The sequence below is a fragment of the Saccharomyces paradoxus genome, chromosome X (genome assembly GCF_002079055.1).
Source record: "Saccharomyces paradoxus chromosome X, complete sequence".
Lineage (NCBI taxonomy): Eukaryota > Fungi > Ascomycota > Saccharomycetes > Saccharomycetales > Saccharomycetaceae > Saccharomyces > Saccharomyces paradoxus.
Window position 1 is genome coordinate 127,303 of NC_047496.1, and position 21,151 is coordinate 148,453.

A 21,151-nucleotide genomic window follows, 5' to 3' on the forward strand; every position below is an offset into this window, starting at 1 on the left:
TCATATTTTTTATTTTGGGATCCGTTAGGGGAGTATTGCCCGTTTCGGGAAATAGATAAACAACGCCAAACGAAAAATATATATGTGCATATACAACGAGGTTTAATTATCGCCAATAGGTTCCCTCTTAGGCAAAATTAAGGTTTGTTCAATTTCTATTTATACATTAACTGCTATTTACGACGTATTTTATATTTTCAGTCATTGCGTAAGGTAGACGTAGGGAAACGAAAAAAAAGGAAAACAACAGCCTCGAAATGCTAGAGGCTTGGGACTTCTAGGGTCTGGTGAATCCTTTGCTGCTTTATGAGATCAAAGTATTCTATTTCTATCAAGCTGGAATGCGGGTGTTCATCTTGAATTAGACGTGTTTTTTGTTCACCCGCGGGCATGTCCCCCAAATATACTTGCTCGGATGTAGCTTGTGGCAGACGAAGAGTCACGTTCAAATAGCGCTTAGTATGCAATTCCTCTAAGAATTGCTTGATGCTAGTATTCGTGGGAGTCATGCGACGTTGCGAAATTTCGTATCTCCAACAGTCAGATAACTGGTCAAAGACGTTTTTCAATTCCTGATCGTGTTCTATATCAACAACGTCACTACCATTTAGGACTAAGATTTGCTTGGCATACTCAGTTCCAAGGTGGTCATATGCATCTACGTATGCGCTTGTTGACGCTAATCTTACACAAGTTTGTAGAGTGACCTTATACCGTTGCTTTTCATCGTGAAAGACGTCAGGATGAACGACTTCTAAATTATCCAAGAAGGTTGTCCATCCGTCCCAATTTTTATTTATCATTCCGATAAAGGTGCCAAATGGGCCTACCAGACCGGATCCATCTCTTCCAACAACAACTATGCCCACCAAATCGTTTGTATTTAGTTCGTCCAATATTTGATGAACGTTCTTTAAAACTTCCTTGCGATACGATTCCCCGCCGGAATGCGACAAATTCAAACATAGAATAAGCTTCAGTGGCGTCTCATTTTGTAATCTCTTCCATGGTAGACGGGGATTATTGGATTGCGCTGCTGCAATATTGGGCGGTGTCCCTAAAGCGCCCAATATATCCACATTAGAGAGTTCCTTCACCGTAGAAACAATTTCACACAGTGGCAGTGCCTCCAATGAAGCATTTTCTAGGCAATACTTCCATTTGGGGAGCAACCACTTCTCGCAGTTTCCGCTGAATCTTAGGTATATTTCAGGTATATTAGTGCTTTTCAAACTGCAAAGTAGCACGTCTTCATTGAATTTGATTACCTGGTAAAACTGGTCTCTTGGAATCTTACCCAGAATGTTCATCTCTTCATAATCAAACAAAACTAAAAATTTGGAAAATAGTATTACAAGGTTATTGTCTACCCATTGTTCGCCATCATCAGAATACATTATTTTGTCGAACAAAATTAAGCTACCGAATTCCCTACCCTTATCCACATTTGTTTCTATATATTGGTCGATTATCTTCTTCCTTTCCTTTTCCCTGTCCTCTAGCTCTTGGCGGTTTACATGATTCGCATCTTTCAGCACTTCTAGATCATCACTGCCCTGCATTTCTGGGAACTTTACGCTGACCATCACTTTCCCACCTTCCGTTTCACTAAACCACACTTCAGCAGGGCTTTCGTTTATTTCATCATCATTGTCAAATTTTTCATCATCGCTCAAATTAAAAGGGTCTGTAGTTACCATTCGATTAATAAATGGTGGACTCAAAAATGGGCTATCAAGGTAGCTAGCGGCCTCAAATTGATCGCTGTTCGATAACTGTGGTGTTCTGAACCCATCACATGAAATATCGGCTGTACGAATCAGCTGCTCCTGTGGCGTAAACTGAGGAAATCCGCCGGTGAAGCTTCTGGCCGATTTCAAGTCAATCCATTGTTGTTGCATATTGGCTGACGGACCATCACCACGAGCGCCTGCGCCCGTTAGGAGTTTGGATACCATTTCAGGAACAATGTCTTTATCCTTCGGCTTGCTCACCTCACCACATATCTTACATTCCGGAAACTTGCCTTGAAAATACAGAGTTTCAAATAGCATCAAATAGCAGTTATAATGACTGGTATGTGAACACGTAGACTCCACAACTTTTTCGCCAGTAAATGTGGAGCTGATACTTTCCTCACAAATTAAGCATTTCTCACCTATGTACCTTTTTGGACCAAATTGTGAATTACATTTTTTTATGTTTCTTTCCAAGTTAATCATGAAAGTTGGTGAATCTTCCTCATAGTATGAATCTCCATCGGTGCAATAATCTTCATCCATAACAGTTAAATTGATGTCTGATAAAGTATCGCACATTGTTGTAGAATCAGAAATTGACTCTCGGAGTAAACTAGTTGTTAGGTTTGTAGCTTTGATATTGTATTTGTTGCTGCTTGTGATATTTACTGGTGATTGTAAAGCGCTAAGTTGTCCTGTTTTTGAAAGGCCAGATGCTACTGATCCTGCTGTTTTCTTCAAACTTGGTGGGGGAGATATAGGTTTTGTAAGATTCAAGGGTTTAGGTATATTTCCTCTTTTGGACATCATCAAACCAAGGTTAGGAGTGAATTGACTGTCTTCTACATATCCAAATGTGGGCATCTGTTGCTTCTTAAAGTCTGGTGTCTTTCTAAAAACTTTACCAGATAAACTTCTTAAAAATTTCCTGGGTGGTGATCTTTCAATGTCACGATCTCCACTTGGTGGAGTGTGTAGTTTTTTTTCAAATGAAATTCTTGTTGGTGTCTTCATCAATATACTGCCTTGTTAACGCTCACTAAGTCTTCCAATCGATTTAGAGAATTTGCTAAAGAAAGAATGGTCAAGATATATAGAAGTAAAATTGAAAATTCTTGAATAGATAATATAATATACGCTCTCAAGACATAGTGAACAAAGAAGACAGTTCCATTTTCTTTTGATAATTTGAATATATTATATACCGTGAACCAAGATACCTTCGCATTTGAAACCTTTTCGGTGTCATTTTATTGCCTATTTCCTTTTTGGGTATTTTTCGGTGAAATGGCTGCATGTTGAAAATTGCATCGCAGAAAAAAAAAGAGATATGCAAACAAAAAAAAGTTGCATTCTGAAACGACCAAGTCTCTCTTGTCCGCCTAGCAAAACCAAAGAGGAAAATGAGGTACATAATTATTTCCTTACTGGGAAAAATAAAGGAAGAAATTGAGATAAGTTTTATAGTCGCTCCTACAGTGATACAACTGCAATGTATTTTTTTTCACCTTGTGGTGGATAAATGACTTCAAGAGGGCGAATTATCCATCTAATTGTGGATCAATATCCCATTGAATTTTAGTTACGGCATTCAATCTCTCTAGGATATCACCTATAGGTGTGAACAAACCAAACTGTCTCTGTTCACCATCGTATGAATGCAACATACCTACCAGTCCCAAACCTAGACGATCTTCTAACTTGGTTAAGATCCATGCACCTGAATCCCCCGCGCTTGCAAATAAAGGTGTCGGCGATGCAACGACGAATTCGCTACTTTGTAGCTTCCCGTCCGCCCAATAAACCAATTTCGTAGAATTCAACTGGCCTGAAGTATATCCCGTAGAAGCGCCTATTTTAAATACTTTCATGCCAGGCTTCATTTTGAAAATTTTCCGTTTCACATGTAAGTTTTGAAATCTTAAGGTTGGATCAGGCAATGATTTCAAGCCATTACCTAGGGTATTTTGACATTTGAATGACGAATTAACTTTGATGATAGCAAAATCTGATAGCCTGTGATCTACAATTGCTCTCTCGCCCCAAACTACCTGGCCAAATTTATTTGATTTCTGCCACTTCAAGTTTTGATCTATTCTTTGCACCTCCTCCAAAAAAGCTGTTTTCTCCATTGAACCATCAGGATACCTATCTGATTCTTTCGCTAAAACCTTCTTATATGAAGTCTGTAAAACATTAGAAGGGACCATGACGTTCGGATAATCTTGCTTCTCAGATAATACAACGTGAGCGCACGTAATGGCGAATGAGCAGCTTGCAAATTGAGAAAATTTTTTATCATTACCAGTCTGCGGGAATAGATAACCTCCTAAAGTACCTGTGATTTTAGTGCTTGTCTCAGTGGACAAAGACATGGAAATAGGCAATTCTAGTGGATTTTCCGAAACTGTATATGGGGGCGAAAACTGAAATTTAGTTGGTGCTATGGGGTCGATATTTGGTTCTGTATGAGACGGAATGCTACCTATTGCCGACGCAGCCTTTTTAATGCAATCTTTCACACAATACATGTGTACATCTGGGAACAACGAATAGAGAACCTTTATCATTTCGTAGTGTTCATGTTGCAGGTTAGGTAAGCCAAACATTATTGTAAGAATCGAACTCTTCGGAGTCACACCTCTTAGTATAGGTGCTATAAAAGCACCTTCTTGGTCAGATATTATCGAAGAATCCATTTTGGTCAATTCGTCTAGAATCATACCCAATTTATCCATACTTGGTAAATTGCAATGGCCGTCAATACAAAAAACGGACAAACATGGTAAAACACCTGATTCCGATATCAAATCATCGTCTGCAATAAGATTTAGCTTCTTCAAAAAAAAGTAGAATCTTCGCAATAGTATCGACCTGGAATTGGAAAATGCGTCAGAAACCAATAAATTATCCAAAAAATGTAATACAATTTTATTAATTTTCCGTAATGCAGACGATTTTTCTAAATTTATTCTGTATGGTATTCTCTCTCGTATTATCGGTAAGAATTCTTTAAAATATTCGATGGCCTCAATGACTGCTTTTGAAATACTGATAACATCCTGATGAATATCGTCCATTATATCAACTAGATTTTCCTCTAGCTCAGACAGACTTTTGTGAACGTACTCCAAAGTGATGGTTCTCCTGGAACTGAAACTGTTTTCCCTTGCATTTCCTGAAGTTGCTAATGTTGAGGACGTTGAAGAGCTAACATCTGAAGTACTCTGCGCATCTTGAGATTCTTCTTCTTTGACAGGATTCAAGAAGCTCACCGCTCTTAGTGGTTTCCCGACATCTATAAAACCCTGTAAGTTTTTACTATTCTTAGATCCACTATGCCCGCTGCTATGACTACGCATTTCTGATGTGGCCATGCTAGAAGAGGCTCCCGTTCCATAAGTCATTCTTCCTCTAGAAAATATGGACGACGATTGTATGGAGGAATCAAACGTCGTAGACGCATCATCATTGTTCGTACTTGCAGGGTGGGTATCATGACTGGTAGGATCTATTTTTTCTTCATTCCCAGGTACGTTACCAGACGAAATTTCTTCTGCGTTTTGTTCATTGTCTGCAGGCAAATCGGTATTTTCCTTTTCTTCGTTCTTTTTCTTATTTAAACCAAAAAATCTGACCATAGTATATCGTGTTATACACTAGTACTGTGTAAATGCAAAGAGAAAGCGAAATATCTGAAGTGTTTATTGGATTTTTATGGTTTATTTTACGTTTTCTGTACTGTATAATTACATGTTCGAATCTTTTTTTTTTTTATTTGAAAGTACTTCTGCCGCGGCGTTCTTCAAAAAACAATTAGTTGGGTAATAATTACATACAATGCTACAGACGTAAATAAAAAATCATCAATGCTACGTTTCATAATCTCTTCGTGTGTTACAGACTACACTCATTAGTCGCAGATAAACTTGGACCTAAGATACATGAAAGTAAAAAAAAACTCAAAATTTGTCTTCCAAAGGAGAGTCGTTGAGCAGTTGATGAAGTTTAGTTGAGCTTTGAGAAAGCTCACCTACTTGGCTTGTACCCTTCTCTTTATATGTACTCACTGCTGGAATATTTGCCTTGATTTTGGTAACCTTTGTACCATAGGCCCTAGGCTCTAGTTTGATCAACGTGTGTAGGGGGATAGACATCCAAGGAGATTCCTCTTGTGGAACATTCATAAAATATGCATATATACACCGAAGTACGGCTTGATGTGTTATAATGAGAACATTTTCTTGGCGTTCCAATTCCATAATAACGGGCTCTAAACGAATCACTACATCTCTGTAGGATTCTCCGCCGCGATATCTGTACTCGTATTTGTCATTATCACGTGCCCTAAAATCTTCAGGATATTCTTTTTCAATTTCCTCATATGTCATTCCATCACAAACGCCAGCGTCTAATTCATCTAGTGCTTTCCATTGCAGTTTCTTATAGGGAAGATAACTTGCCGTTTGCTGTGTTCTTTTTAGGGTGGAAGTCCACACGGTCAAATTCACTTCTCCTGCACTCTCCTTCACTAAATGCTTTAATTTTTTAGCATACTGGAAGCCTCTTTCAGACAGTGATGAGTCCCCGCCAATTTTTTTCTCTACGTTATATATCGATTCACCGTGACGGGAGAGCCAGATATATTTTGGTTTAGGACGAATATTCATAACATAAAATACAATCCTACTTTCCAAATAAGTTCTAATCTTGTTGATTACTACTTCTTCAATAATATTGACTAACTTAACGAACGTCATATCTTTATCTTTTTGAGGGTCCAAAGGTTCATAAAATCTTTCATATTGTCTAATTCTCTTCAAAAAATCAGCTTCTGCCACGTCGGGTTCAAAGTCTTCATAATCGGGCGATGTACTACCAATATCTTTAGCGTTATTTATAATCAATTCGTGATCGTTACTCCAGCTCTCTAAACACATAGGTTGAATATTATTCTGTGCGCATATGTCTTTGAGCCATTTCCTTCTTTTACGTGTACTATTAGTAGCATCGAACACCGCCACAGATCCGTCTTCTTTAGTGAAGAAATTCACAATGTCTTTCATGGCATTCTGGGCAGCCAATTCTCTGAGTTTAAAACTATCTTTATTTTCGAAGTTGAAAAACTCAGCATTCATTGGAACATTCCCGCTCACGTCTCTTCTGTAATTTCCCACGTTAAAGCACTTGGCTTTTATGGATAACCACGATAGATATCTAATAATTTTTTGGGAAATAAAAGACTTACCTCTGGCGGGTAGACCAACCATTATCACACATACTTTGATATCATTATCATTGGAAATAGTACTATACCCCATGTTTCTTGTTATTGGTATGGTTCAGTTTTCTGGGCCCCCTTTCCCTTATTTCTTAACAAAACTTGCTTAGAGAATTTAAGAGCGAACTGCAAGCAACACTATTATTTTAACTTCGTACCCGCTGACCGAAATGAAGCTTTTGGTTATATATATGTATGACGGCTAAAGATCTGTTAATGGCACTTTGTATGTAAGTGTAAGTTAGGGATAGGAATAGACTTGTGTGCGCATATTAGCGCGACCCATATTTTGCACAGAAAAATAGAGTAAAAACCGAAATTACCCAATAAAGCGTTTGTACATCAACCAATCCTTGGTTGAAAAAAAAACTCAAATCATATACAAGTTCTCTTCCACTTGATCCGAAAACTCCCCCCAAGGCAAGTCTTTATTGACTTCATTTGTGCACTTTTCTTTTATCCTAGGCATGTATGAAAAGCAAGTACGTAATTTAACTATACATATATGACTTTGAAACGATCGTCAACTTCTCTTTGGCTTTCAATGTACTCACAAGTGCGCTGAAAATGATAAATTGGAACATACTTCAGCTGGTGTAGTAACTTACTACCCGAAGCAGTTGCTACTACTCCGTGTATTAGTGTAGAAGATCCGTTCAGTGTATTTAGTTGAATATATGTTCCGTCCGAACCTATGGCAACATTGGAATCCTTATCTACGGTAACAGAGCCGTCATCTGCATTAGTGTTTGACTTCACATTATTTTCTCCGGTGATGTGCAAATCGCTGATTGTGTTGGTTATCATAGAGGCACTGTTATCTTCTAGTTTTAGCGATTTTAGATTTGTTTTGATTAGCTCGATCAAACCATTGATGTATTTTATAGATATGTGCGTTTCAGTCTCATCCCCATGAATAAAATAGTAGAGGCATCTATTCAATATTTCTACCATTAGCTCACAACTCTGTTCATTATCCATTATGGAATCTGCTACACGGAGAGACCTTTGTAGACATTCTAGCACCCGTTTACCATCCCTATGGAAGTTATCTGTGATACCTTCTTCCTCACCAATATTTGAAATTTCCGTTGCCCACCAAAGGTGAGAGCATAAATAAACAGCACGACATTGGTCCTGTTTTTTTAATAATTTGGACCCATGCAGTGTGCATCTAACAATCAATGAATCATAGTAAGCTTCTTTGTAAAGAGATCTTGTCTTTTGTAAAGATTGGGCCATATAGATTAAAGCTTGTAACTGCGTCTTTGAGTCACTCAGAGATTCTTCGAATATTGTGAAGGCCTGAGAGAAAAAATCATATGAAATTTCATTTAGTTGTAATTGGTCAGCCAGAGTGGCACATTGTAAATTTAATTTCAAAATTAGATCTGTGCATGAGTTGTTGCAAGAGTTGAAAATATCATTGATACAACGCGAAACAAATTTAAACATTTGCTTTAAAAGATTGGAATAATGAGATGACAACGTCTTGTTGTCGGGTCTTTTCTTTAAAAGGTACTCTTGTATCATATGGCATTTCCTAATCAGTTTCCAAAAATTTGTGATTATTGCTGGAAAAGTGTATTTAACATTAATGCCACCTTTAATGAACGAAGATTTAATAAGTAGTAATATCTCCAATTGTGCTTCTAAGCTAAATTGGAATTTGTTTTTCGTTGTTTGTTTCCGAGAAGTAGTGTTCATTATCCAATGAATCAAGAGTGCTAACTTTGCCTGTATTGGATCTAATATCCAGGATTCTTCTTCATCATGTCTATTGAAAAACACTTCGTCTATATTTGTATCTGACGACGCAACGTTTGCGGGCGGCCCGCTTCTTGATATTATTAAAGGCTCACAGATCGATAGCAGGCGTTGAACTTGCAGTTTGTCTTCAATAACTAAATAAGTGTGATGCTCTGAAAGATGCAACTTCGATTCAGATTCATTATCGGCTAATTCCTCCACGTCTTTATCCATTAAGATGTCTATAATTTCATTGACAACTTTTTTCTGTAGACCAATGCTCTGCAAGGCTAGGATGTTTTTGTATGCCTGGCACTGGGAGATTAATTGAAAAATAAAATTCTTTTTCGAAGTGACTAATGAGTTTGATGACGCTGTAGATGGTGAGGTTAATTGAAGTTTACTATTTTGGAAAGATAATAAAACCAGGAATAAATGTTCCGATTCTAAAGAAATATTTTTCTGACCATAATCCTTGGTTTTTTGTAAAACTAGTTCAAAGAGCTTGTTCAAATTTTCAAAATTATTAGGGTACCATTTCAAGCTCAGAACAATCACACTTTCAACTAGAGGAATGAACTGTTGTAATGATAGATCTGGTCTTTCATGATTCAATACGGTCAAGTAGTCCCAGAATGTACCAAATACATCCATATCCAAATATGCATTAGTGGATGTGGCGTCTGGGTTGTCCTCCAACTGCCTCGTAACATAATCATTCAACCGATCAACCAAAGTGAGAACAATCTTGTTTATTGAGACATCAGGGTTTAAGTGCAAGGTAGTTTGCAATAAAGCATCCAAGGTTTTCAAATGGAATTCGTCTGTAAATACCTGACAGATGACGTCCAAAAGATATTCTTGGGATACTAAATCTCTACATTGTATGACTTGCTCCAAGATGGTGGGGAGGACATCCTGCTTATACATTTGGAAATTGTCATCAATAATCTGCGAAAGACGGACTAGTTGAGATCCCACTAAGATTTGTAGCTCTTTCCTTTCGCGTGTTCTTGTTTCCCTCTCACGCAATGGCCCCTGGTGTTGTAATCTCACCCACAACTTGTTCATCTCGATGAAATTATTCATGATGAATTGAGAGTTAAACGATGGATCGTCCTCAGGCAGCAATTCTTTAGTTCTCTGGGATAAATAATAACGTAAAAACAAACCTCTTATTGGGTTTTGTACGCCACGACACATTTCAATCATATCCTTCAAGATCTCCTTCTTGGGAGCATCATTGAAGGTGAGATAGCTTGTCCCGACTGTGATCATCAAGTAAAGTCTGGGTACCACGTTACCGGTATACTGAACCAGTTCATAAAGATCAGCTAAATGATGGTTTTGAGGATGGTTCTCTATCAGATATGTGGATAGATTAGTCAATGAGTCGAAAATAATGACGTAAAGTTCGTAGTATTTCTTCGGTGATAAGTTCGGATTTCTCAATTCTGTCAGCATTATGGAAGTGTGCTGCAATGATTCCATTAGTTTGTGTTGAGATAGACACCGGTTCATTAGTGCGGTTCGCTGCTTAATAACAGCGATCGCATTTTCTGGTGAGTCCGCATACGCCATTATGGTTTTTTTGCTTCTTCTTTCTTCTCTTCCTCTTTTGGCGTTATATATAAACTTCACTGGTCCTTGTTGAGTGGTCGCACATACACTTCTTTCTTTTTTTTTCTCTCTTTTCTTCTACCTACTGAGGTGGCCCTTGAATAAATATTGTTCTTTCTCGCATCTACCTCAGCTGAAAAAAAAAAAAAAATTAAAAAACGCCCCTTTAAGAGGAAGAGGCAAATAGGCAGTAACTAAAAAAAAAGTATTAATAGTTAAATTTTTATAAACATAATAAAGTATATGTGTTGATAGAGGTAGTCGGGAATAATGGTAAATGTCTTGTTTTAGAAAGTGAAGAAGAAGAAAAGCGGTTGAAGCGAGATTATAACAGTCTCTCTTCGAATCTCAGTTCGTTTAGAGACGGTAATCCAATCAACAATCTTAAAAAATTCTCCAAGGCGGTTCTTTGCTTGTTTAAGCCATTCACGGGATGAAATCCTGGTCTCGTCAGTGGCGCTTTTAACCAGTAACTCAAGAAGGTTAAAACCGGATAAAAGCTCTTAAATTTGGCACCATCTTCTTGAACTGAGCCCACCTTCTTATAGGACACTCTTGTACAAAACTCAGTCATCACGAGAAGATCGATGATCAAGGGGGTAGCCAGTAACGAATCTTCGCAAACATTGTGGATGGAAATCCGATTATGGCCCCCTAACATCAACTCACTGTAATACTCATCCATTGCCACTTTTGAATCCCCGACGGGTTTCATGTATTTGATGACAATGCAGTGGTCGACTTTTTTGCCCAGTTTATCATTGTACAAGATATCATTAGATGCGATGATGTCATCTATAACAGAGCTTTTGGAAATCTCCTTAGACCTGAACTGCTTTGGGGCGGATAAGTTATAACCGTCATTATTACCTAAATGGTTGTAGGATGCAATGGAGACAGGTTTGATACCTGCATCCACCAAGAACTGGGCCAAAACAGATTTCAACTTTGTTTGCCCCGACTTGAAGTCGTCTCCCGCAATGAACGTCCCCTCATGCTCAGCCAGCTGAACTAAGCCGGGAACAAAAGTGTTCTGCGGTGAACCGTTGATATAAGGAACACCTTCCAAGATAGATGCAGCAGCAAAGATCGTGGAAGGGGCAATCTCTTCATGGTCATTCTTAATGGACTGTAAGAGGTTTTCCATGGTGTCATTAACACCAGCGGATACTTCTACGTACCTCTCAGTATTTGCAGTCCAAAGAACAATTACTTTATCAAGGGCGTTTTCCTCTTTGAACTTCTGTATATCGCGTCTAATCCGTTGCAAATGGGCCCACTTACCTCTTGTGGTTACATTACCTTTCTCATCCAAATTGAAGCAGTTATTGGCTCTCTTATCTTGGTTAGCTGCAATGAAGTCAGGGTAGTAAATGGAAGGCAGGGGTTTCACTAAGGACATCTTGCCCTTCAAACGTTTTTGTAGGTCGTATTCGAGAACCTGGCCCCTCTGCATAGCTTCAAATAGATCTGCGTTGTTAATGTCCCAACCAGAAACGACAAAGTCGTTTGGGTTAACCATGGGCAAGAGAGAGTTGAAAGGAGCATAAACATCATTCCCCTCCGCGTCAATACCTAGTTTCAAAGTAGAGGATTGAGTCATAGAGCCGAAATAATTTGGTTGCTTGAGGCCCTCCTTAGTTTGAAACTCGATATTGTGCTTGTTTGCCAAGACGGAAGCCACCAAAGTGGAGCCGTTGTTGCCACCTAGCCCAATAAGCATAATTCCCAATTTTTCAGGCTTGTTCAAGTCCACTTTGAACACGTAGTCTTGAACAGTGGGCGTGACATCAAAGCGGCCACTAGCTGGTTTACTAACTACTGCGTTTTCGTAGCTGTACTTCGTTAGCAGCTCGTTTTCCGTGTACGTACACTTGTCAGTGACCACTTTAACGGAGGCGATTGGAGCAATATTATCTTCTGTCATTGTTACTTCTTTTTTATTGGAAAAAAAGAATGAAATGGAATAAAATAGAAAGAGAATTAATACTAAGAACCAACATCAGAACACAGCAAAAACAAGGTGACAAAAGTTCTAATTTATATATCTCTCAAACTGACATTGCCGCCGTCAAGGCAGAGGTGCGCTTTCCCTACTCCATGTGAATTATATAAATTCAATATTCTGAGAGAGAAGGACTAAGATAAAATAGACAATACTTTTCACATGCCACATTTAGCCGCCGAGACGAATATCCGGCCTCCGCATTTTACATTCCACACTTCTCATTCCGCATTCAACCCCGGAACACCGGCACGTATTTCACAAAAAGATGCTAAAAACAAAAGGAACGAAGAAAAAGCGCTATATTTACTCTATGTGTTACTTAGGAGCTACGGTGATAAAGAGCCCGGACCGATCACTAAGTACGGGCCGATGGAAGCTGTTGTTTGTTGTCCATCAAGGGCACGTCAGCACCAGCCTCATCGTCTTCATCATAAGCTGGAGGTTGTGCTTGAGATTCTTCTGCAGGGTGAGCTTCCAGGTCACGATCCACGGCGGGAGCTGCTGCATGTCTACGCGAAAGGTCGTATGAACGTTCGCTACTTGTTTCATACACGACGTAACAGGCGTGAATGATTGCCGGGAAGAATAACAATAGGAAGAGAAGTACGTTCAGTAACGTATCCCTGTCAAATATGCCCTTACGCTTCCAGACGGCCGCTGGAGGGATGAACACAGCCAAAACCATTAACAACAAGTCGTCCTTGTTGATGGAGTAGCTCATTCGGTGGTCGTCGTTGTTATGGTCTCTGTCCATTTCTAGATTTCTATTCGGTTGTTTGTTTTGTACTATTATCTATGTCTTTAGCGAAGCTCTTTTCACTACAGGTTGCCTCATCCGTGTTGCGTTCTGTTTCCTTTATATACCGGCAAGAGGTTTTCCCCCGTGCTAAAAAAAAAAGCCGAGCCTTTATCACGTGCATTAAGGAACAGTAATCACAGCGCACTCATCCGCTCTATACGTAGCAACGAACTATACGCCCACCTCATAAATATGTGTTTATGAATACGATATATAGATTTATGGATGTAATAAAGCGAAGCTGAACGCTCAGCAGTGTACCGATATATGTAGAAAGATGGTATCGATTCAACGCATTACTGCGCTGCACTACACCCCTTTTCCCCTACTTGTTTTCTTTGTTCTTTTTTTACTTATGAAAATGCACCTGCTAACCAGAATCTTTCTTCCTCTTTACAGATATTACCCTGCTGTGCCATCCCACAAAGAGAAATATATATAGGATATAAGTGACTTGTAGATTTCGATGAAGATACAATTTCCATGCATAATATTCAGGACACATAGATAGTGTTTCCAACTAAGTTTATATTCATACCATGCCATTTCAAGACTATTTTCAGAAGAAAAAAGCAGCGTTCATTAACAGAAACAACAAAAGTAACGCAGATGCTTCAGCGCTACGAAATATTACCAATAATAGTTTAAATATCGCCGCCAAAGGTAGAAGCTACGTGTTCCCGCTAACCAAGCTCCCCGATGAGCTCATGCAAGAAGTATTTTCTCATTTGCCGCAACCAGACCGCTTGCAACTGTGCCTTGTGAACAAAAGGTTCAATAAGATCGCTACCAAATTGCTTTATAGAAGAATTTATTTGAATGACTCAAATGTAGTGAAAAGCGACTTCATGCATCTGGCCATTAACTGGACCCTACTGAACTTGCCGTCTTCGTTGAAAGAAGAGGAGTCCCGTGATATCGCCAATTACAAATTGAGAAAACTTATAGAAACGCTGCAAAATAATATTCACATTACCGAAGTCATTCAGTGGATAAGGATCAACTGGGATTTGGATTCTACCTTGCAAAGATCCATCCTCAACATCCTTTGTAACCAGGGCAAGTCCTTGCAAAGATTAGAAAATGTCACTGACCCGGCTTGTAACGACATCATCTCCAATGGTCACTTTTCAAAATGCAATGTCTCCAGTTTTGACATGGCTCCCCCAAATTCATTGCCTGAAATGGTGGTTCCCGAAAATTACATTCCAAATCTTACCAAATACCTGTCACAGCGTATCTCCTCTCGGCTCTCTCACATGACTTTATTCATCGACCCTTTAAAACTGTTTAACTACCTTTACCCATTAGATATCAAATTACAAATCATTGATTTGAAATTACATTGGAGAAGGGAGTTTTACAATAATGATTATTTTGTGAAAAAGATACGACCCGGCAACCCTCTGACTAAACTATCAGAGGTTTTTGACAAGAGAACGTTGAAGATCCTTACCATAATTTCTTGGAATGACACTTTATTGAAACGCGAGACAGAAATGCTAAAAGATTTTAAAGAATTTGAAAACCTGGAAGATTTGTCTTTGATTTCTATTAAACAGGACGTTCACATTCTCGTAGATCTTTTTAGCTCGTTGACCAATTTGAAAAGACTTAAAATGGATTTTTTAGAGGATTATGTACCTGAACCCACAAACCCTCACATTTTTCTGTCTATTCTTTTAGCTTGCTCCAAGTTGCAATTTATAGACCTGAGGTATGACGGTCTTATCCCACAAATCATCAATATCCAGGAGAATAAATTTCAATTGAATCAGCAATGCAACTGCACAAACTGTCAAATAGTATTTAGTGATATTCTTAAGGGCAAAATATTTATGTTCCCTGAGGACTACTACGTTCACGAAGTTCAGGACATTGCTGCAAAGGATATTTTCAAAATGATGAAGTACCTATCCTTGCTACCATACTCTAAGGCTTGTGATGCTTATCCCAGTGTTAGAACACAACCTATGAACCTGACGAATTTTGTGACCAAGATGAACGTGAACCTTTTGCACTACAGAAACTCTAAATCCCAGTTGGTGCCCAAAATCGTTAACAATCCACATCAACACTCCACCATAACTTCTACATCGACCGCTCACACGAGTGATCCCGAAATGATAATAATCGATGATGATTATGATGACGACATTAATGCAGACCTTCCTCCGGATAATGAGGACACTGCCACCACCATTTCCGGTGACTTAGAACTTCCCCATGATTCATTGACCAAAAGAGACATTATCATGTGTTATCACGCTTTAATCCATCACTTCAAATCTATCTACGTCACTTTTTTGAAAAGTTTCCCTCATTTGAGATTCTTGATGTTGAATGATATTCCCACGATAGTTATGGAGGAAAATAACGAACGTATTTTTGAGCCTGTCTTTTACCATTATGATTACAAGAGTAATTTACATGGATGGTCTAAAGAATCTAACAAGAATTTGGAGAATGACAGCAGTAATAACAACAATAATCCTGATACCATTGCAAGAATAGCCACCGTTATGTAATCAACTCCCCATCGAAAATATATATTTAATAATATATACTCAAGGCATATTTTTTTTTTTAAGCTGGCCGAATGTAGATCATGGGCCTACTTCTTAGTTAAGCATTTCAGGGTTCATCACAATGATTCATTGGACAAAAATATGCCTACCAGCAATTTTAATACCGGTACACTAATTTGATAAAATAAACATAAGAATAAGATACTACAGCATATGATCACTCAGACATCCTAGGAAGGTCTCTATAGAAGAGCGGTCACCGAGAGTACTAACGATGGGTTCGTAAGCGTACTCCTACCGTGGAAACTGCGAATGTTAAGGAACCAGTTTTTCATCACCGTGATCATAAATCGTATACTATTTATCTCCATAAAAAACCCACATTTGACAATCTCATGAGAAGAGAAAAAGGCTCAGATCTGCATGTGTTGTATAACACTGGCAAGAAAAGTTCCCGTTTGCAAACGCAAATGATTAAAAAAAGGACAAACATCACCGAAGCAATATCTACCTTTCCAAAACCATCCGCATTAAGAGAACGAGATAAAATCCCTTGTCGTCATGGTCGAATCGGACGAGGAAAGAAGAGACACCGTTATCATCAGGGCCAATTAATTATCCTTTCTATTTAAAAAAAGTGTCATAAAATTTCTCTTGAGATTATTCAAACTTGAATGTATCAAATGGGAAGGAGGGAGTGCGATGGTAAAGTGGCAAGATGAGGACTATCTTCATTCTTACCACATTACAGTCACTGCTGTCTTTTTTAGTGTAAGGAAACTCTTATCAAACAATAGTCGAGATGAATGTAGCTTACAGAAGCTTGTCCAGTATTTATACATTTTGCTTCTGCCCATAAAGCTCTAGAAAATGAAAAAAATTTTCCTTTTGGCCCGAGAAAGTTTTTTTCTTAGGGCAGGGTCTGGCTGTTGGGTGTTGCGAAACTTTTTTCTCAAAGTTGAAATTGAAGAAATGAAAAATTTTATCGATGAGCATTGAATAGTTCAAGATATAGAGGGTATTTGGTATCGTATTAGTGGGTGATCGAGTGAGCATTGAGCAGCTGAGGTGCCAATAAACAAGATTGACAAAAAACAGATATGTCCAAACTTTCGAAAGATTACGTATCGGATTCAGACTCTGACGATGAAGTGATATCAAACGAGTTCAGCATACCAGACGGTTTCAAGAAATGTAAACATTTGAGGAATTTCCCCCTCAACTGCGATAACAAAAAGAAATCTAAACAGCAACAGGTTTGGCTGATCAAGTTCCCATCAAATGTTGACATTTCTAAGCTAAAATCTCTGCCAGTAGATTTTGAATCCTCCACAACAATGTCAATTGATAAACACAATTATAATATCATGGACGATACAGACATTGAGTCTTCGTTAACACAGGATAATCTCAGTAATATGACGTTGTTGGTTCCTTCAGAAAGTAAGGAAAACCTTAAAATTGCCAGTACGGCCAAAGATAATACACCATTACAATTTGACAAAGTCTTTTCTATCAGTGAAAATGCCAAAATTCCAGCTATTGATTACGTTAAAGTAAGAGTTCCACGTAAAGATGTTCCAAAAGTGGAAGGCTTGAAGTTGGAACATTTTGCCACAGGTTATGATGCCGAAGACTTTCATGTGACTGAGGATGTGAAAGAAGATAAGAAAGAATCAAAAAAACGTTCACATCACGACAATGAGGAGAGGTCTAGTGACAAGAAGAAGAAGAAGAAGGAAAAGAAGGAGAAGAAGGAGAAAAAGGAAAAAAAGGATAAGAAAATGAAACATAGGGATTGAATGCGTATATGCGCATGCTTGTGTGTAATATAAGATAAAAATGTGCATTTGTATGTGTCAGTGATTTTTTTTCGCATTTACATATATAAAAAGGCATTCTTGTGCTGGTGGGACCTGATGGATGTTTTGTGTGGGCAATATTACTATTTAGTTTTGCATACGTACTTAACTTTGTGTATACGATTAGAAATTTCAATATTTCAGGTATAACAAAAAACGTTTTTTTTTTTGGTTCTACAGCCGCCATATTATGAATATTATTATTGTGCTGTTTATGTGTTCTCATTTATATTAGGTTCAATGGTAAGTGTGTCTTTAACTCGAGTTCTTCATCATTAATCGTCTTCAATATACTTTCAAGATCGATTTGTAAATCTTCGAAGATCAGCCTATTTTGGCACATCCGATGAATACTTTGAGTGGAAATGTCTAAGGACCTAATGAATTTGTATTGATCCATTATTGGTGTGGACGGTTTCTTCGGTGACTCCAGCATTAGTTTGCTTTGTATACTCAATTTTACTATATCGATCAGCCAATTTTTGACCAACTTTGGTTGTTCTTCAACACGTTTCGAGATAGCTCTTAAAATACGAACAAGCAGGATCTGGTTTTGAGTGAAAGGGGGAGTTTCATTTTTATTGCTGTCCAGGGCAGCTAAATCAGGTAGTAGATGAGATTTTTCATATAAAGATTGATAAATCAAAACCAAATCGTTATTCCTCCAATTTGAACCTAAAATCTTAATGTAATGAAGTATTTTTTGTTGAATATTCTCTTCAGATACGTTAAAGGTTAGACATCTCCACAAAAGACGTCGCAGTGGAAACGGTAGATCACTATATTCGGAGAGCCAACGAACCTCGTAGTCTTTCCTTATTTGAGCATTATGCGTTCTATAATACAACAGGATAGATATCACCACTCTTTGATATTTATCAAACAACGCCTTATGCTCCCATACCTTATCGAATTTATCGAACTTTTTCGAAAGCAGGATTTCCGTTATTTGACGCACATTATTTAACTTACCCATATACTGCAGAAGCAGTAGCCTGTCATATAAATCCTCGGATGATGCAGCTTGTAATTCCTTCGAGGAAGTATATTTGTTATCCGTTGCCTGCGTGACTATTGAATTCAGGTGTGAGAAAAGCAGGTCGTAATGAACGGCCACTTTTTGTTTCTTGGATTCTACTTCCGGTAGATTTGAATTCAGTATGCTTAAGATGTTCTCTATATGGTGGTTTTGAAGACTATTTTCTTTTGTGCTTGAACGGTTCAATAAAGATCCTTGTCCAGTAGGTTCAGAAGACCCAAACAAAGACCCCAACGATTTCATGGAACCTTTGGTCAAATACTTTAGAGTTGATTTCAATTCATCCTCTTTAGACTTTAATAGTCGGGTTGTTAACTGGGAAAAAGTCCTTCTCATAGTCGAGAAATTGTGTAAATAGAATTGATAAAATAGCGCACGCACTAATCCCTTTAGCCAACACGTTATCTATGTGTGTTGTTGTTTAGGGTTAGTAAATTTATCTTGAAACGCAGTTTATATTCCCACTGTTTTCTTTTCGCACAAACAGAAAACCGCTGTCACATTATTCTATGACAACTGGATGTCGGACTATCATTTTCGGTATTGTCATTGAAGTGAGAAATGTTGGAAGTCACTACACCCCCTTCATGTCCTGAAGTAGACAGACGTTTATGTAATTATTTATATGTTTTGACACTACCAGCCCTGAGCCTGCAGTACGACAAGAAGAAATTAATGGTACACTTCCGGTATGAAAACTTACTAATAGCTTTCGCTGCCTCATTTTCACTAACATACCTAGTATTTACGGCCAACAATAGTGCACTGTACTTTCTACTGCCTTTTATTATTTTTGCTCTTGCTTCTGCTCTTGACTGTCCCCATCTTGCTTCGGAAATTTCCCCATGCGCTGCAGGACAGAGAACACAAGCATGAATAAAGCAAAAGAATTGTGCAGTCAAGTCCAAATCTGAATGGATAGAGGAAAAGAAGAAGAAGCTGCAACACACCTGACCGCATCAGCACCCAAAAATACTCGCATTATCAGATTGAAACTATTTGTCAAAGCTTTTTACTCTATTTATTGAAACGCCAAGAAAGAAAAGACAATTGACAATAAAAAATGGATAATCAGCAGCAGAGTATATCTGAGGATATCACTGGTGATCTGGCCGCTGCTGTGAGGAAATCATGGTCTGAATCACAAGATAATCCACTGTTGTTAAACTTTAATAATTCTCCCATAGGTACTCCCACTGGGAGGTACTCCCCTGAACCAGAAATGATGATGGAGGGAAATACAATGAACCTTTCATCTCTTGCAAGAGGGTCGGCACAGCACCAGCAAAGGCTTTATGGATCATCCCAATCTCGCGAAAAATCTGATCAACAACAGCAGGATTACCAGTTGTTCAAACATCATTATTCTTTGGGGCAGGAGACGAGAGAATCAGTCTCAGATATTCTCAACGATTTGACCCTAGGATCCCCGGAACCAAGCGAAAGGGTATCACCAATAAAGCAACCGTCGGTGGATGTTCCACCCCTAACTACGAGGCGTAGTTCTATCCAGGATGTTCAATGGATAAGACATTTACTGAACCCAAGAAGTTCATTTTCTGGTGCATCTGCCAATGAACCGGCCAACTCTCCCGGTGATGTCCTCAATCAGAGCAGAGCTTGGATAACAATACTGCACGATTCATCTGCAGAATCTTTACAGGCTGTTATTGTGTTATCAGAGTCATTGAAAAGTGTCAATTCCCAGTATAATCTTTGGGTACTACATTCCAGTGAAGTTAACGCCTTTCAATTGACTCAAATAGGAATCAAGACATTGATAATAGATGAGTACATCAATCTATTCATGAATTTCGGGAATGGCTCGGGTTTTAGTGCAAGTTCACAAGCGGCCGAGACCAAGAGCGAATTGAATTTTAAATGGTGCAAGCTATTTCTTTTCTTTTCATTGATTGATAGGTTCGAATTGATTTGCTACTTATCGCCCACATGTACGGTATTACAAAATATTGATGAACTTCTGGAGAGCACTGAAGTATCTGATGAGATTGATAATGAAACATGTGTTTTGTTATCGAACAAGGTAAATTACATCAACGGAGATCTCGCTAGCGTAGAGCAAGATCAATATCCCGCCGGAAATTATGATGAGGATCCTCAAATAATTATCCTGAAGCCAAACAAGGCGGTAGCAATGTGCATTAAGGAATACTTTACTATCTACGGGAACGATTTTGAAGGTGAAAGTAAAAGATCGATGTTTCATCAAATGAACGATTTACAAATTATGAAAGCATTATTTGGTGACAAATGGAGTTATATAGATAGTGGTGGCTACTGCGCTGTTCCAATAACTAGTGTACCAGCAGACAGTTTGAATTATAAGATAATCGAATTTAAAATCCTGAAGCCCTGGGAAAGACAAAACTACATCGCTGCTGGTCAACATCGAGAATCTATTATGAACAAATGGCTAGATCTTTGGCGAGACTTCCTGAACCAAGCAAATTAAATAAAAACACAACTATTTCCCCGCACTTCTTCAATATTCATTCAAGGCGGTCC

The 21,151-nt window shown here is 38.4% G+C and overlaps 10 protein-coding genes across 10 annotated transcripts; 3 read left to right on the forward strand and 7 right to left on the reverse strand.

Moving 5' to 3' along the window:
* Positions 1-260: 260 nt before the first annotated feature.
* On the reverse strand, positions 261-2,753 carry FAR1 (cyclin-dependent protein serine/threonine kinase inhibiting protein FAR1; the record flags this gene model as incomplete). Its single annotated transcript, XM_033911246.1, has 1 exon — positions 261-2,753. The coding sequence occupies one exon, from the start codon at positions 2,751-2,753 to the stop codon at positions 261-263; it is 2,493 nt and encodes an 830-aa protein (XP_033767137.1).
* Positions 2,754-3,280: 527 nt separating this feature from the next.
* On the reverse strand, positions 3,281-5,380 carry SSY5 (Ssy5p; the record flags this gene model as incomplete). The annotated part of the gene is made up of 1 exon (XM_033911247.1): positions 3,281-5,380. One exon carries the CDS (start codon positions 5,378-5,380, stop codon positions 3,281-3,283), a length of 2,100 nt encoding a protein of 699 aa, XP_033767138.1.
* Positions 5,381-5,701: 321 nt separating this feature from the next.
* Positions 5,702-7,060, reverse strand: FBP26 (fructose-2,6-bisphosphatase; the record flags this gene model as incomplete). The annotated part of the gene is made up of 1 exon (XM_033911248.1): positions 5,702-7,060. One exon carries the CDS (start codon positions 7,058-7,060, stop codon positions 5,702-5,704), a length of 1,359 nt encoding a protein of 452 aa, XP_033767139.1.
* Positions 7,061-7,515: 455 nt separating this feature from the next.
* VPS35 (retromer subunit VPS35) lies at positions 7,516-10,350 on the reverse strand (the record flags this gene model as incomplete). Its single annotated transcript, XM_033911249.1, has 1 exon — positions 7,516-10,350. One exon carries the CDS (start codon positions 10,348-10,350, stop codon positions 7,516-7,518), a length of 2,835 nt encoding a protein of 944 aa, XP_033767140.1.
* Positions 10,351-10,714: 364 nt separating this feature from the next.
* On the reverse strand, positions 10,715-12,316 carry INO1 (inositol-3-phosphate synthase INO1; the record flags this gene model as incomplete). The annotated part of the gene is made up of 1 exon (XM_033911250.1): positions 10,715-12,316. The coding sequence occupies one exon, from the start codon at positions 12,314-12,316 to the stop codon at positions 10,715-10,717; it is 1,602 nt and encodes a 533-aa protein (XP_033767141.1).
* Positions 12,317-12,752: 436 nt separating this feature from the next.
* SNA3 (Sna3p) lies at positions 12,753-13,151 on the reverse strand (the record flags this gene model as incomplete). Its single annotated transcript, XM_033911251.1, has 1 exon — positions 12,753-13,151. The coding sequence occupies one exon, from the start codon at positions 13,149-13,151 to the stop codon at positions 12,753-12,755; it is 399 nt and encodes a 132-aa protein (XP_033767142.1).
* Positions 13,152-13,735: 584 nt separating this feature from the next.
* DAS1 (SCF ubiquitin ligase complex subunit DAS1) lies at positions 13,736-15,724 on the forward strand (the record flags this gene model as incomplete). The annotated part of the gene is made up of 1 exon (XM_033911252.1): positions 13,736-15,724. The coding sequence occupies one exon, from the start codon at positions 13,736-13,738 to the stop codon at positions 15,722-15,724; it is 1,989 nt and encodes a 662-aa protein (XP_033767143.1).
* A 1,100-nt stretch (positions 15,725-16,824) lies between these two features.
* Positions 16,825-17,526, forward strand: RPA34 (DNA-directed RNA polymerase I subunit RPA34; the record flags this gene model as incomplete). Its single annotated transcript, XM_033911253.1, has 1 exon — positions 16,825-17,526. The coding sequence occupies one exon, from the start codon at positions 16,825-16,827 to the stop codon at positions 17,524-17,526; it is 702 nt and encodes a 233-aa protein (XP_033767144.1).
* A 286-nt stretch (positions 17,527-17,812) lies between these two features.
* On the reverse strand, positions 17,813-18,961 carry SMT1 (Smt1p; the record flags this gene model as incomplete). Its single annotated transcript, XM_033911254.1, has 1 exon — positions 17,813-18,961. One exon carries the CDS (start codon positions 18,959-18,961, stop codon positions 17,813-17,815), a length of 1,149 nt encoding a protein of 382 aa, XP_033767145.1.
* Positions 18,962-19,688: 727 nt separating this feature from the next.
* Positions 19,689-21,098, forward strand: IDS2 (Ids2p; the record flags this gene model as incomplete). The annotated part of the gene is made up of 1 exon (XM_033911255.1): positions 19,689-21,098. The coding sequence occupies one exon, from the start codon at positions 19,689-19,691 to the stop codon at positions 21,096-21,098; it is 1,410 nt and encodes a 469-aa protein (XP_033767146.1).
* Positions 21,099-21,151: the final 53 nt, after the last annotated feature.